Below are 16,246 nucleotides of genomic sequence, written 5' to 3'. Positions count from 1 at the left end.
GGATGCTGCCTATGTAGCTTGTAATTTTTTGTATTATCGAATATTTTTGTTTTCCTGAATTTTCTCTGGTGTATGTTTCTCTGATTTAATGGACCAGGGAATTTATTTGGTCCTTGAATCAGGATGAGCATGGTTTATTTATTGTACATTAATTGTCAAGTCCTTGTTATTTAATGTTAACCAGTTCGATATATCTTTTCTCCTTGCAAATGAGATGGAGAAAAAGTCAAAATGGATACATACTTACCAAGCCACACCCTATAAATGCAATGTGCACGCATATCCAAAATTTTAGGAGAGAACACACTATAAAACATAGATCTGCAGGCTTACATATGTATATCCAGACATGCATATAGTGGAATGGATGGATGGATAGATAGGTAGATAGAGATGGATACATAGATAGATTGGCAGGAGCAAATCTGAGCCAGAGAAGGACGCAAAAGGATAGGCACTACGCACAAAGAAGCCATCATATTTCTCCCTCTTTCAACAATTTATGCTAATTTGAAAACTTTACTGGTCATTGCATGATTGCATCCGTCAAATGAATAATCCGATGATGATTTGAAAATTATACCACAAAATTAAAGGGTATATATTAGAAAGGCCCTTGGAACATTTCTCCCCATCCTCAAAGCAAATTCAGAGTCCCGTATGTCATCTTCATGATACTAATTAGAACGCTTAGATGACCAGCCTTAGCAATCACGATTCACAATGATCATGAATAGAACTGAACCAACCATCTATTGATTTGCATATCAATATTTTTCTGGCTGGTATATTGGATATAAAGTTCCTTGTGATGCTCTGCTCAACAAAAGTCATGCTACCACTCATTTCTTTGGGCATTTTCTAATGAAGTGTGCTACTTGAAGCATACATTTTCTGACTTTCAACTTCTTGTGCACAAGAACATGGCCTTACCTATAGTGCCATTTTAACTTTTACAAAGTTGTCTATTCACATTTATTAGTAGGATTTTGGTTAACACCTTTAGGAGAAATCAAACTTGTTGCATTTTTTACATAATGGCGTGCATAAATCAACTAGGGTTGTGTGAAATTATAATTATATTAACCTTAAGGTGAAAGAATTTTGTGGACCAAGAAAGGTTAGACTAATTGTTTTCAGTACAGATGATAAAGTTTGCGTGATGGTCATATAGCCTTTAGGGTGTACTTTAGTCACACACATTTATAAAGTACGTGGTACCACAATGGTACTTTGCTGCTATGTCCCAGTACCCTTTTGGAAGGAAAGACAGTAAGGACGAAAGGAGGGTCATCGACAAGCAGCAACGGGAACCACCAAAAAGCTCTCGAATATGTAAACTCCATTCCGGAACCGTTCCGTGAGAAGAGTGAAGATAGAAAGACTAGCCAAGAAAACCAGCCCTCAAGGCATTGCGTTGCAGAACGAGGAGATCTTCTCCTACAATGGGGCCAAAACAAGAGGCCTCGTGGTTATAGAGCAGAATACAGAAGCGTGGTTGAAGAATCTTCTATTCAGGCTAAGAAAATTATTCAGATCGATAGACATAATGGAAGGCATGACCAACAGACATTCAAAATGATTTTATTTTATTTTTTTAAATAATTTTTTATATTGTCTCTAGAGAGACAATAGTTTGAATTATGGACATTTATTTTTTTTTAAATAATTTTTTATATTGTCTCTAGAGAGACAATAGTTTGAATTATGGACATTTATTTTTTTTTAAATAATTTTTTTTATTGTCTCTAGAGAGACAATAGTTTGAATTATGGACATTTATTTTTTTTTAAATAATTTTTTATATTGTCTCTAGAGAGACAATAGTTTGAATTATGGAATTGTCTCTAAAAAGACAAAAATGTAATTGTCTCTAAAGAGACACAAATGAAATTGTCTCTAGAGAGACAAATCAAATTGTCTTTATAGAGACAATAATAATATGTGTTCTATATTGTCTTTATAGAGACAAATTTTTGAGACATTATATTTTGAGACACCCGCTTAGAGACAATATTTAAGACAATACACAAGTTTCATTTTGTCTTAAGTTAAGACAATTGACTCAAATATTGTCTTAAAACCCCCCTACATGTAGTAGTGTCATTTCTAGAGCCGGAGGAGTCATTGAAGGGCTTGGCGTACCCTTCCTTCTTTGGATGGGAATGCGCTTTTCCCTTGTCTTTTTGCTGCTGATTTTTCTAATTTGAATCAGATATGTGATTTTTATTGTCGTTGCCATCATGCACAGCAAGTGCATGCGCTTTTGGAGGTTTGATTTTCCCCATGCTAATGAGTTTGTCTTGCTCAAAAGTGAGGGACTCCATGTACTCTTTGAGAGAAGGCATAGTGTAGGATTTACCTGTTGCAAACCTTACTGAAGGAAATGTAGACACAAAGACAGAGTATTCTGGTCCGAGCTTTGACATAATAGAGAGAACTTGGCAACTTTCCTCCTTGGATTTGTCAATTCCACAACCCTTGAGTTGCAGCAACAGATCATTATATTTGGTGAAGAAGTCTTGAATTCTGTCATAGTTCCGTGGATCCAATGAGAGCAGCTCCACTTCGAGTAGATGTCCTTTCATCTCATCCTGTTTCCTGTAGAGTTCTTCAATCTTTTTCCAAATCTCATTGGGAGTACTGCAGGCAGATAGATGAAACTGCAACTTTGGGGAGATGCACATGCATATGGATTCGTGGGTCTCATCCATGCAATTGAGGTACTTGGATTTCTCTATGGCTGAAGTGGGTTCCACCTCTGCAGCCATGGTAATCCCGTACAACCCTTTCTGATGAAGAAATTGAGCCATTTGGTCCTTCCATTCGTGATAGTTGTACGGTCTTAAAATTGATGCTTTGGGAAACTCCATTTTTCTATCGATCTTCGATCTCTAAGCTGTTATACTTGCAAAATAAAGTACTGGTGCGCTTTTTATCTAGCAACCTGTGGGCTCCGATACCATGTAAATGTGTTAGAAAACCTGCACAAATGAATTTAGCTAGTAAAGGTTGAACACACAGCTTTGCAGAGCAAAATCACTAAAAAAAATCGAAAGAACAAATATAATTATTGATTAACAGAAAATAGGTTACAATGCTCATGATATACTACATGAGAGTCAACTAATATGCATCACTGGGTGAAGATCCCAAGGTAATCCGCCATAGTGGTGATCAATGAGAGGACTCGACACCTACAACAAGTTTCGGAGAGAACTAGCCAGTTGCAGAGTGAAAAGAGGAGCAAATCAGGCAGTAAATCATGAAAAAAGGATCTTGCATGTAGTCCCATGCATGCATGGACAGTGCAAGGTGCCAATCTGGTGAAAATTCCAATGTTGAAGCCTTGCATGTCAGTGAATGCTTTAACTAAGTATCCGCATGTGCCAGTAATGAAGGTCCTAGGTGTGTGGTACCTCCAACAAACTCCACAAACATTGTTGTTGCTGCAGTCATCCAAGAGATTGACGATGTTGGGCAGTTGGATCGTAGCCATCGGCTTCTAGAAGCTCAGTTAAATCGCAATTTAATCGGTATCACCGATCAATTCGAGCGGCAGCGCAAGACTCCCTGAGAAACTCTTTGCAAAGAATGCAAGATGCAGTTGTAAAGGCCAAACACTTGATTGATCGCTCACAACGGCCGCAACATTGTCTTGAGTTTTTTTTGAACGCCCAGACTCTCTAGAGAAGTCAAAGAGTGGAAGGCAGCTTTAAATGTGCTCTTTAATGAACTTCACACCGATTTTTCAGTGTTTCACAGTGCTCAACAGGTTGCCTACGCCGCACCACAAGAAGCAGAGATAGAGCTAAATAGATGGTTTTCGGAAGCTCCCCAAACTCGGATAATAGGAGTATATGGCAGCGGTGCCGTGGGAAAAACAACAATGCTCAGAAAAATGACAACTCCTATAAGGTTAGTGACATTTTTGATGATGCCATTTGGGTTCCAGTCAATCAATTTCCAAATGTAGAGTTGCAGAGTCGTATTGCTTCTGAAGTTAACTTAGACCTCACCAACTGTCATAATGATGTTGACATGCAGAGGATGATGCTGTCTGCATATCTCAAGAGGAGGAATTTTTTTCTGGTTTTAGATAACATGTTGAGAAAACTTGATCTCAACGAATTAGGCATGGAATTTAGCAATGACAAGTACAACAAACTTATATTCTCTACGGAGAATAGAAATCTGATTGAAGAAATGAAGGCCGACGGGTGCATGAAAATACAACGCATGCCCATGGACGACACATGGCAGTTTTTTAGCAATATAGCTTTCAAAGATGTGCATATTCCGGGGGAGATAGAACATATTGCCAAAGAAGTTGCCAGCGAATGTGAAGGTCTGCCCCTGGCGATAAAGTTAGTAGCCTCTGCAATGATTGGCAACAAAGCTTTAAATGATTGGCAGCTTGCTTCAAGGCAAATGCAGAGAACGGATTTCAGTTTTCCAATCTCTCGTCTTTCCATTGATCCAGTTTTGTTTCAGCGATTGAGGTGGAGTTACGAGACTCTGCCTCATGCCAATTCGAAAAATTGTTTTCTATACTATGCCACTTTTGCCGAAGGTGAACAAATTCTGGTGAAAGCATTGGTGCATATCTGGATCGTAGAAGGCCTACTTAAGGGCAGAGATGCATACTCTTTGTTGAAGATGGGGTAGAATTATGTAGAGTTACTAGAAAATCAATGCTTATTTCAGGTGAAAGGAGATGTCATTACAGTTCACTCTGTTGTCCATAACATGGCGATTTGTCTCGTAGAGAATGAGGAGAACTGTGTATTTAGGGCAAGTCAAAGGCTTCAACATTTCCCTCATATCCAGAACCAGGTTGTTTGCGGAAGACTCTCAGTCTATGACAATAATATCACGTCTTTGCCGACAAAGGACTTGCGATGCCCCAAATTGGTTTCTCTATTCCTGGGAAAAAATGAAGATTTGAAAGAAACTCCAGCAGGATTTTTCCTCAACTTCACGTCGTTGAGGGTATTGGAGCTGAGAATCCCGGTAAAAACATTGCCACCATCGATGTGGCATTTAATACACCTTGAGTTTCTCAATCTGAGTTGGACTGAAATTGAAGATATACCGGAAGATATTGGTAATCTTTCTTCCCGTCAGTTTCTGTATCCGGGATATTGCAGAAATCTAAAATCGTTGCCATTTCAACTAGGGGACCTAGAAAATATGAAGTATCTCTATCTTAAGGGTTGGTATAACTTAAGAGATTTTCCAGATGAGATAAACTGTAAGATTGAACTATAATAGAATGGAATTCTAACAAATACTTTGTTACCATTGAAGTCTTTGCGTCAATTCTGTTCCACACTCGTATTATTTGATGGGAAGTTATTTTTTTTATGGAATGCAACCAATGTGTTAATTTACCATTGAGCAAGTTAACATGATTATAAATACACCTTCAAATTTCTTAAGGTTTAAATCATAGTCACCCAGTTAGAGTTCTAATTTAGGTTTAAATCATAATTACCAAGTTAGAGTTCTAATTTGGATTGGCATACGATAGATGGATATTTTTCAATTCTACAAAAAATCATCAATATGCATCAAAATATTTAGCAACACTATACATCAAATTCGTCCATATATATCAAAATTCGTCAATATACATCAAAATATTCGTCAATAAAACTATATGATTGGCCTTTGTCCCATGGTGCATAATATCCTACATTCCTCTCCATTTCTTGCCAGCGAACATCCTCCTCTCATGGATCCTATATTTATAGATATTTAGATATATTTTGATGTGGAGAAAAAAATAAGGGGAAATAAAACCTTATATTTATCCATGTTGTCCCATTTGTTTTTCGATTATGGATATATCCATATTTCTTTGCTCTGTTTAAGATTGCACTAAATTTGGGATAATTTAGTGGTTTTCTTTCTCTCATTTCATTGCTCTAGCAGTCCTATCTTCATTGACAAGTAAGCCAAGCTTCTAATCATTTATAAATGACATTGTACTTATAATCAAATATTGCCACCTATTGGGTTCAACAAATAAAAGTTATCCAATGAGTTTTATTTAACTATATTTTATGTTAAAAAATCACATTCTATTTAGCAAAATGTTTCCCTCTAACCCATAGATACACATTTTATTTAGTGTATTCTATAAAAGATAGAGCATTAGTAAACAATCACTAATAAAGTGAAAGATTTCAAATGAACATAACCTAGAAAATGATTATAGTTTCATTTCTACTATGATTTAGAATAATGCCATGAAATTATAACTCACAAATCATTTTTTTAATCTTATTTACTATATCGACCATAAGCTCCCAAAACTTACTTTGAAGATATCAATTTGCATAGTAACTAAATATCTAGTTTGGAATTATATAACTATTGCCCCTGTAAGAATACTACATAAACTCGTGATGGAAATCTAAGAGCAAGATTAAATGACTTATTTTCCAAAGTTGGTTTTTTTCTTATTTCACCTTGTGTACCTCAATTATCAATTTAGGTAATTTTTTAGATTCTTTTCTAAAATATCTCCCTTTTTCTTGATGTATAACTTAAAATTCAACCCATTTTTACTTCAAATCAAATATGACTCATCAATGGTTCTACAATGAAATAATACCCTTTCTAAATGATTTAGTTGTTATTTTCTATTTCATTAATTTTTCTCTTAATCAAATCACTTCTAATAAACTGAAGCTTCTCCTTCATTTGTTTACCCCTTAGTTAATATTAAAGTAGGTTTGTCTAGTTTTCATGTTTATACTTCAATTAATTTAACCGTAAAATCAACTACAATAAGTTTTGTTGGAGGTTCTATAGAGAAGGCATCTTGTGGTTGTGTAGCAACAAGTTTAGTTTGTGGTTTTGTAGCAACATCTTGTGGTTCTATATCAATCACTTCAATAGTTGAAGCCTCATATTTTAAATAATCATTCTAGTCACCTTCATGTGGAGGTGAAGGTCACCACCCACATTCTTCAAAATCCTAGGCCATTGTATCCAAACTTTCCTCGGGTTTGTAGATGTTTAACTTATTTTGATCCATGATCAACTCATGGAACCACCTCTTATTTTTCATATTTAACTATTGGTTATGTTTAAATTATGTACCAAAAGAGTGGTTCAAATGATATTTATTAGGATTGAAACTAACAATAACCTTCCTTTTAGCTGCGGGCTTAGCTATTTCAAGAGATGCTTAGTAATATCAACCTATTCTATTATATCCATTCTAGTAGCAATTTTTTCAATAACAAATTATTTTGTGAAAATGCTGTCTTGAAATATAATATTACCTTCTTCTGCTTAATAACATATTTAGCGCATCCCTCTTGATTGAGATGGGGGAATTCTTCACGTGAAGGGCCTTTTGACACTTTTATAGTTACTTTTGGATGATTTTCTCCTCTATTTTTTGGGATGTTCTTCCCATACCATCTCAAAACCTTCGAATGGGTTGTCCTCCTTCAACAAATGCCTCTTCTTCATGTGATTTCATATTTTTTTTTGCATGTGGCACTTCATCTTATTGCACTTCTACCTATGGTGATTTTTCCTATTGTTCTTCTACCTACCATGCTTCTTTCTCTTGTTCCCATACCTCTTTTTCTTCTTCTTATTGTGCTTCTTCATGTTTTGCTTCTGCATGCTCTACTCATGGAACTCTTGCTAGAAATGCCTCCCAGATATAATTGGTGAATGAAAGGGCATCCATATATAATAGCTTGATCAATCCATGATTAGTTAAACTTTGTGCAATGTTTTTATCTATTTTTATTCTCTAAGGTGTAAGATGAAGTAATATTAGCAAGAAATAAGGCCTACTAATAAGTCTCTAGTGTTTCAAATGGTTTATGAATTTGAAATGATATTGATATAGAAGGTTATGGTGGCCTTCACATATACTGAATTTCAATAAAAGATATGCCACATTAGCACATGGATGACTCAAATATTGGCATTTTACTCCCTTGTCAAGTTTCACCACTTCGTTTCTAATAACAAAATCACTTCACATTTTTTTGAGCATAATGTGGCATTCAAACAATTTCTTGTCTATCCTATGTAAGCCTATTACTTAAGTAATGTTATCCTTTGTAAACCTAATCCTCAATAAAAAAATGGTGATGGATAACATTAAATTTCTTGCTATTGTATAAAACCTTTGCAGGTGCTCAAAATGGGTTAACCACAAAACATCTTGAATAAATGCAAGATTGTTAGTGTAACATCTCAGTTTATCTTCTTGGGAAAATTGTAATTAAATTTGTTTAAAAATATGCATGGATATTTATTTATGGCCATATTGATATTTTTATTTTTATTTTTATTTTTATCTTATCCCTACTTTGGGAAGGATACTTTTGCTAGTGCTCATTCCTTGATGGAAGACTAAACTTGACACATTTTTCAAATAGTCTATAGTTCAATAACCTAGATTATTTATTCTTGAATCCAATTTTATTCTCTTCTTCCACACTATTTGGGACTCCATCTTTTATTCACACTGATCATAAAAATATTTAGCTTTCTTGAAGGTTTTATCAAGTGTTTTTGGCTCATAAAACTCATTGAAATCTTGAAAAGAATATGGTATTTCCTTGAAAAAATGATGTATCTTCACTTTCTCATCCTTGATATGAGGCACATACATTAGCAATTCTATGAATCTATTTGCATATGAATTTGGGGTCATTGAACTCTCTAATATTTCCATCATAATATCTTTCATAATTTTATTTCTCTATGAAGTATATTTCAAAATTTTCCAAGTTGAGCTTCTTTTTGTTGATGCCTTAGTTCTCCCATAAAATGTCAACTTCTCCTCTTCATTTGAATATGGCTACATTGGCTTTCATATTCTCATAGTAAGTGTGTACCCTAAAGTATTTCTTCAATCCTAACAGCCATGCTTCATTCTTCTTATTCTTCTAAACCTCACCATCAAAAGTAGGTGGCTTTACCTTCTTGAATTCCTTGGGCAAGAAACTCCTTTTACACCACTCCTTCCTTTTCTTATGCAATCCTAACCTATCTACATTTCTTAACAACTTGTTTGAGATACCTATCTCCTCACTAGAGGTGTCTATACAGGTTTAATTGTTGGATATGTGTTTCCTAACAGTCATGTGCCTTGTATTTGTGATATTTCTTCCTGTATTTCTATTACTTAGCTCATCTTTTATAATTTTTAAATCTTGATTATTACCTTAAAGTGGATATTTATATTTGAGATGTTCCTTTCTTGGGGACAGTGCCAAGACACTCTTTGCAAGATTTAAAGAAAACCTCCTTACTTTAGGCCTCAAAGTAGCTCTTTAGCCAGAGAGGGTAACCCTCAGATATTTTATGCCATATGACTTCTTAGTGTCACTTCAATAATATATTTGCAATCTAAACTCAGATTCCAATTTTCCATGATTTTTTAATCACAACTATAGGTAATAATTATTTAAAACCACTTATAGGCAATATTACCTAGTGAAGCTAACTCTAACATTTACCACTCAGTAAAAATATTATTGCTTCAAACCCTAGTTATGAAGGAAGATACTAATCAAATCATATATACTTTGGTGATCAAGTAGTTTAAATTTTAAAAAATAGTATTGATGAGGTATAATAAAGATGCATGTTCTTGATTAGTTTTGGAATTTAAAAATAAATAGTTTTCAAATTAAAGTTTCAATAATTTTAATGGAAATAAATTCATTATGAATATTAAAATTTTATTATTTCTCTAATAAATATTAAAGTGATTGATATAAGTCTGTTTATCTATATTAACTACATTTACTATTGTGATCAATATAAGTCCATCTACTTATATCAACCATATTTATTAATGTAATTATGTTAATTACAATAACAATTATTAATATTAAAATTATAATAATAATAATAATAATAATAATAAAATTTATATTAACCATTAATAACATATAAGCTGAAAAATAAAAAATAAAAATAAAAATATTAATATTAATATTAATATTAAATTAATTTAATTTTGAATTAATTTTTTTCATTTAATCAATGTCCTTAAATACATTCTTCCTTAACACAATCTCAATTTCTTAGAACAATGCTTTTTACAAACATATTAAAATTCTCCAAAGTATTGTTCCTCTCCCTCACGACGTCTAGGCTTGGGGGATCATGAGCATCTTTCCATAACTTTTTATATCCTTATGTCCACTAAAGATGGTTGTCTACATAGGACATGTGGATGATCATGACATTTATTTGAGATTTTTTTTTTTATGGAATCTCCTCTTTCATCACTCGTGACGACTCTATTTTCATACTTTTTATATTCATATTCACTCCACCGAAACCTATGCCCTTATCACCCAAATCAAAAGAACATAATATCATTTGATAATTAAGCTAATTCAAGTGTACTAATTAGACAGTACGCGAAGTTAACAATAATGTATTTAAAGAGTTTATTGAAATTGAAATTTGAAGTTGTTTTAATAAAAATGAAAATTTAATTATGAAAAATTTTCAAATTACACATTAGAATATTTTTTTATTATTTAAATTGCATTTTTACATTATATATTACAAGATTGGTCGAATATATGTTGTATGATCAAATTTTTCTAAAATTTTAGATATTTGTTTATAAATAAATTCATATTTTTATAATTTCAAAGTAAAAGAATAACCAATAATATTAAAAATGATTTATTTTACAATATAGCAAAATACTAGTGTAGATCTCTCTTAATTTCAAATTTATCATGTTTTAAGGAGGGTCAAATTTCATGAAGTTACATTTCTTTTTTTTTTCTTCTCAACTTTGAGAAATATATGATACCATTTATTATTGAAAAGTTTTGACAAGATATTTTTTTACCTTTAATTGTTTAGAGAGAGTTCATTTCCCACAATTAACATGTTGAACACGACTTTGACATAAGTATTTATATATAAAAATTTGATATTACCAATACAAACACATTAGTACACGAGGTTGATATATATTGATAAACATCATTTTATAAGCAGATTAACATATAAAAGGTGAAAAATGTGGTTAATTTGGGTATATCAACCATATTTACTAATATAATTATGTGAATTAATAACCAACATATATAAATTAGAAAATAAATGAGATTAACCATAATAAAAATAATAATTATATTTAATCATAATTAACTAAAATTTTTAATTAAAATATTTGATTTATAACTTATATTAAAATATCTTTTTATCATATATATAATTTTTAATTTCATATATCATTTACATGAAATATTTAATTAGACATTACTAACACTACAACCACTTCAACCGAATAAAACATTTTCCACTTCAACCGAATAAAGCATTTTCCATGTAACAATACTATCAACAGTACATGCAAGGTAACTCCAGTTATACAGAAATATTTTCTTAGGTATCAAAAACCTAGCAAAAAATATATTTGAAATACATCTCATAACAAACATCCAAACTAAAAAGCTTTGAAATACATCCCATGAAAGGCATCTTCCGGTCAATTAACACAAATTTGTTGCATCCCATAAAAAGCATCCTCCAATCAAATACCACACTTTTCCAAAAAGACTTCAATTCTAACAATGTATTTGTTAGAATGCCATTCTGTTACAGTTCAATCTTACAGTCTATCTCATCTGGCAACTCTCTCAAGTTATAACAACCCTTAAGATAGAGATACTTCATATTTTCTAGGTCCCCTAGTTGAGATGGCAACGATTTTAGATTTCTACAATATCCCAGATACAGAAACTGAAGGGAAGAAAGATTACTAATATCTTCAGGTATATCTTCAATTTCAGTCCAACTCAGATTGAGAAACTCAAGATGTATTAATTGCCACAGAGATGTTGGCAATGCTTTTACTGGGATGCTCAGCTCCAGTACCCTCAAAGAGGTGAAGTTGAGAAAAAATCCTGCTGGAATTTCTTTCAAATCATCATTTTTTCCCAGGAATAGAGAAACCAATTTCGGGTATCTCAAGTCTGTTGTGGGCAAAGACGTGATATTATTGTCATAGACTGAGAGTCTTCTGCAAACAGCATGGTTCTGGATGTCAGGGAAATGTTGAAGCCTTTGACTTGCACTAAATACACAGTTCTCCTCATTCTCTGCCACACAAATCGCCATGCTACGGACAACATAGTGGACTGTAATGACATCCCCTTTTACCTGAAATAAGCATCGATTTTCTAGTAACTCAACATAATTGTACCCCATCTTCAATAAAGAGTCTGCATCCCTGGCCTTAAGTAGGCATTCTGCGATCCACATATGCACCAATGCCTTCACCGGAATTTGTTCACCTTCACCAAAGGCGGCACAGTATAGAAAACAATTTTTCAAATTGGCATCAGGCAGAGTATCGTAACTCCACCTCAATCTCTGAAACAAAACAGGATCAATGGAAGGACGAGTGATTGGAAAATTGAAATCCGTTCTTTGCATTTGCCTTAAAGCAAGCTGCCAATCATTTAAAGCTCTGTTGCCAATCATTGCAGAGGCTACTAACCTTGTCGCCAGGGGCAGACCTTCACACTCGCTGGCAACTTCTTTGGCAATATGTTCTATCTCCCCCGGAATATGCACATCTTTGAAAGCTATACTGCTGAACAACCCCCATGTGTCCTCCATGGACATGGGTTGTATTTTCATGCACCCATCGGCCTTCATTTCTTCAATCAGATTTCTATTCTCTGTAGAGAATACAAGTTTGCTGTCTTTATCAGTGCTAAATTCCACCCCCAATTCATTGAGATCGACTTTTCTCAACATGTTCTCTAAAACCAGAAAGAATTTCCTCCTCTTGAGATATGCAGACAACATCATCCTCCGCATATCAACATCATTATGACAGTTGGTGAGGTCTAAATTGACTTCAGAAGCAATACGACTCTGCAACTCTACATTTGGAAATTGATCAACTGGAACCCAAATCGCATCATCAAAAATGTCACTAACCTTATATGAGTCGTACATTTTTCTGAGCATTGTTGTTTTTCCCACCCCACCACTGCCGTATACTCCAATTATCCGAGTTTGGGGAGCCTCCGTAACCCAGCGATTTAGCTTTATCTCTGCCTCGTGTGCTGTGGCGGAGGCAACCTGTTGAGCAGTGCAAAACACTGTAAAGTCGGTGCGAAGCTCCTCAAAAAGCAGATCTAAAGATTTCTTCTACTCTTTGATATCTCTGGAGAGTCTGGGCGTGCAAAAAAAGAATTCAAGGCAGTGGTGCGGCCGTTGCGAGCGATCAATCAAGTCTCTGGCTTTAAGAACTGCATGTTCCATCCTTTGCAAACAGTTTCTGAGCGATTGAGGGGGAGCCTTGCGGTGACGCTCGAATTGATCAGTAATATCGATTAAGAGGACCTTCATTCGATTTAACTGAACTTCGAGAAGCCGACGGTTATGATCCAACAGCCTGGCATCGTCAATCTGTCGGATGAGTGCAGTAACAACAACGGTTATGGAGGTGGCTGCGGTTCCGGTCAGAATATCCATAGCCAATGAAGGGTTGGAGCAGAGTGGGGGAGAAGAGAAGAACAAAGTAAGAGAGCAGAAATATGAATAGGCGTAAGCAGGGAGCAAACCCAAATATGCTTATGCAACGACAGAAGTGCAGATGGGTCGTCTAAAATTTAAATATACAAGGGATTAGCGGTCCTTGTGTTCGTGATGATTCACGGGGAAGTGTAAGGTTGGAATAAGAATATATGCCAATGAAACAACTTTACTTAAATCGTCAACATTTTTCCTTTTCTATTGCCTTTACACCATACACAGAAGCGATCATTCATTCCCATTTTTAATAATTTCCTAATATAAAGGTGAAGAGTCATTGTTCACTCCCACCTTTAATAGATATGGAAAAGAATCAATTCTTCTGCTTCTGTTCCACAAAGAGGAAAAACATGCAACTGCTCATTCACACCATGATCGTTGCATTTTTGAAACATAACATCTCGGAAAAAAAGAATAAGAATAAAGTTAAAGTATAAGAATTATAGTTTTTTAATAAATAATTTAGGAATAATGAAAATAGTTTAATCAATTAATTGTGAATAATGACTTGTGATAATGTCAAAACAAATAATGAAAAAGTATTCAATTAATTATACCTAATGACTTGTAAATGTCAAAACAAATTTTCGTGGATTGTTCTATGGCGAGAGAAATAATATTCCTTTACTTTATAAGAAAAGGTATGTAATGACTCATGTATAGATGAGCTTTCAAGACCAATTTTCACTGATTCTTATACCGTAAGAGAGTAATATTGTCGTTGATCCCTCTGTTGATTTTTAATTTTTATACGGTAAGGGAGATATATAATTAATTAATATTATATTTATATATAGGTATGGTTTAATTTATAGATAAAATAGTTTTATTTATCGGAATTTAAATTTTTTGTTATTGTTTAAAATATATCTTTGAATGCATAAATGGATCCAATACACTTGAAAACCTGTGTAGCAATGAAATTATTCATATTGAACAATTTAAACTGGACTTTTAAAAAAATTATGTTCGGTTTTAATTAAAATTAATTAGAAAAATAATCATGAAAAATGTCACTTCCTATATATATATATATATATATATAATAGCTTAGTATGAGAGAAAGGTTCTCAGATAATGTTACATTTGAAAATAATTAAATAATACTTGTACTAAAAAATTAAAAATTATTAATAAAAAATATTCAATTTTCACCTTAATTTTACATTAAATTTTATATAAAAAAAATACATTTTAATATGAGGGAGATATGTAATTCTTTCACTTAATATGGAGTTGACAAATAAAAATAATATTATTGGTACTAAATAATGTATAATTCATTATATGTTTAGTTATATGCAACATTTAAAACAAAAAATATATCAATTAAAAAATATTGTACTATCAATTATAAATAATAGAATTTTATACAACTTTATAAAAGAAAAATAAAATAATTTTATTCAAATTATATATATAAAACAAGTGAAAAGAAAAAAAGAATTAATGTTAAAACATTTTATTATTGTAGTGGTGAAATCCAATATAGATTCATCTTAGCTCTCAATGTATCAAGAGTCAAGAGGAATCAAATTTTTTGAGGTGTGAGGTGTCTCTTGAATTTTTTTTATTTTTTATTTTGGTCAAATAAGAGTGGAGCCTTCAATTAACCGCAAGAAAGATTACATATGTTACATGTCTTTACAAGTGTAAAGACAAATAAAAGACAAACCAGTTGATGATTAACAGTGAACAGGTTTAACAAAACCCGAAACCTTACATATATAGCTTACACATAAACCTCTAACCATTATCTAACCCGAGAGCCATTCGATAAGGACCCCAGTGATCCGATGGTCCTTAAAGAAATTGCGTCAGAAACTTACATGACCCTTACCCGCTTTACGGAGCCGACAGAGAAAATAAACTATTAATGTATAAAACTTCGGGTCCGTTCTTGGGCTTAACCTCCTCCCATTTTGAAACCCGATATCCTTTCGATCAAGATCACGTATGATCTGACGATCATTAATGATATCGCCCCGGCAACATACGTGACTCTTACTCGCTTCCCGGATGCGATATGGATTATAAGTCATTGGTTTATAAAAATTCGGGTCTAGTCTAAGTCTTAACCTCCGATCACTTTTAAAACCCAATATCCATACGATCAAGCCCCTGTTGATCTGATGGTCATCAGAGATATCAGGTCGGAAACTAGCACGACCTTTACCCACTTTACAGAGCTGATAAAGATTATAAACTGCTAATCTATAAATCTTCAGGTCTGCTTGTAGACTTAACCTTTGGTCATTTTTCAACCCGATAGCCATTCGATAACGAAGGCCATCAAAATCTATGGTCGGCGGCCTTTCTACTAGCCCACTATTTACCATGTACTCCTCCCCTGTAGCTTGCTCTGTCTTAAGCATTCTTTGTGGGATCAATGATTAGGATTGACTCCTATTTCCGCTCTTTCCTGCTTCCATTGGTCTTCCTTCTGCTCATTTCTCATGGTCTAGAAGTGCTCCATGTCTTTGGCTGCCTGTCTTTGACAGTCATCACGCAATTTCCCCGAGGGTATTGAATCCCAAGCGTACCTGCTATAACTTTCCTTGCGAAGCACTCCTTCATTCGCCAGAAAATCAGCTAGCATATTGGCTTTTCTTTGCACATGAACGAAACTGACAGTTCTCAGGGTTCGTAAGTGGGAATAAATACGCTGAAA

General features: G+C 33.7%; 1 protein-coding gene across 1 annotated transcript; it reads right to left on the bottom strand.

Annotated features, from left to right (window-relative positions):
• Positions 1 to 11,622: 11,622 nt before the first annotated feature.
• LOC149150117 (putative disease resistance protein At1g61300) lies at positions 11,623 to 13,515 on the bottom strand. The gene is made up of 2 exons (XM_089442707.1): positions 13,314 to 13,515; positions 11,623 to 13,139 (listed from the first exon to the last, which is right to left on the bottom strand). Exons 1-2 carry the CDS (start codon positions 13,513 to 13,515, stop codon positions 11,623 to 11,625), a joined length of 1,719 nt encoding a protein of 572 aa, XP_089298833.1.
• Positions 13,516 to 16,246: the final 2,731 nt, after the last annotated feature.

This window comes from Pinus tabuliformis, chromosome 9, assembly GCF_031772625.1.
Source record: "Pinus tabuliformis cultivar Carrire ecotype Pingquan chromosome 9, CPIR1, whole genome shotgun sequence".
Classification (NCBI taxonomy): domain Eukaryota; kingdom Viridiplantae; phylum Streptophyta; class Pinopsida; order Pinales; family Pinaceae; genus Pinus; species Pinus tabuliformis.
Note: the sequence above shows the minus strand (reverse complement) of the source record. Positions and strands in the feature narration are given on the sequence as shown.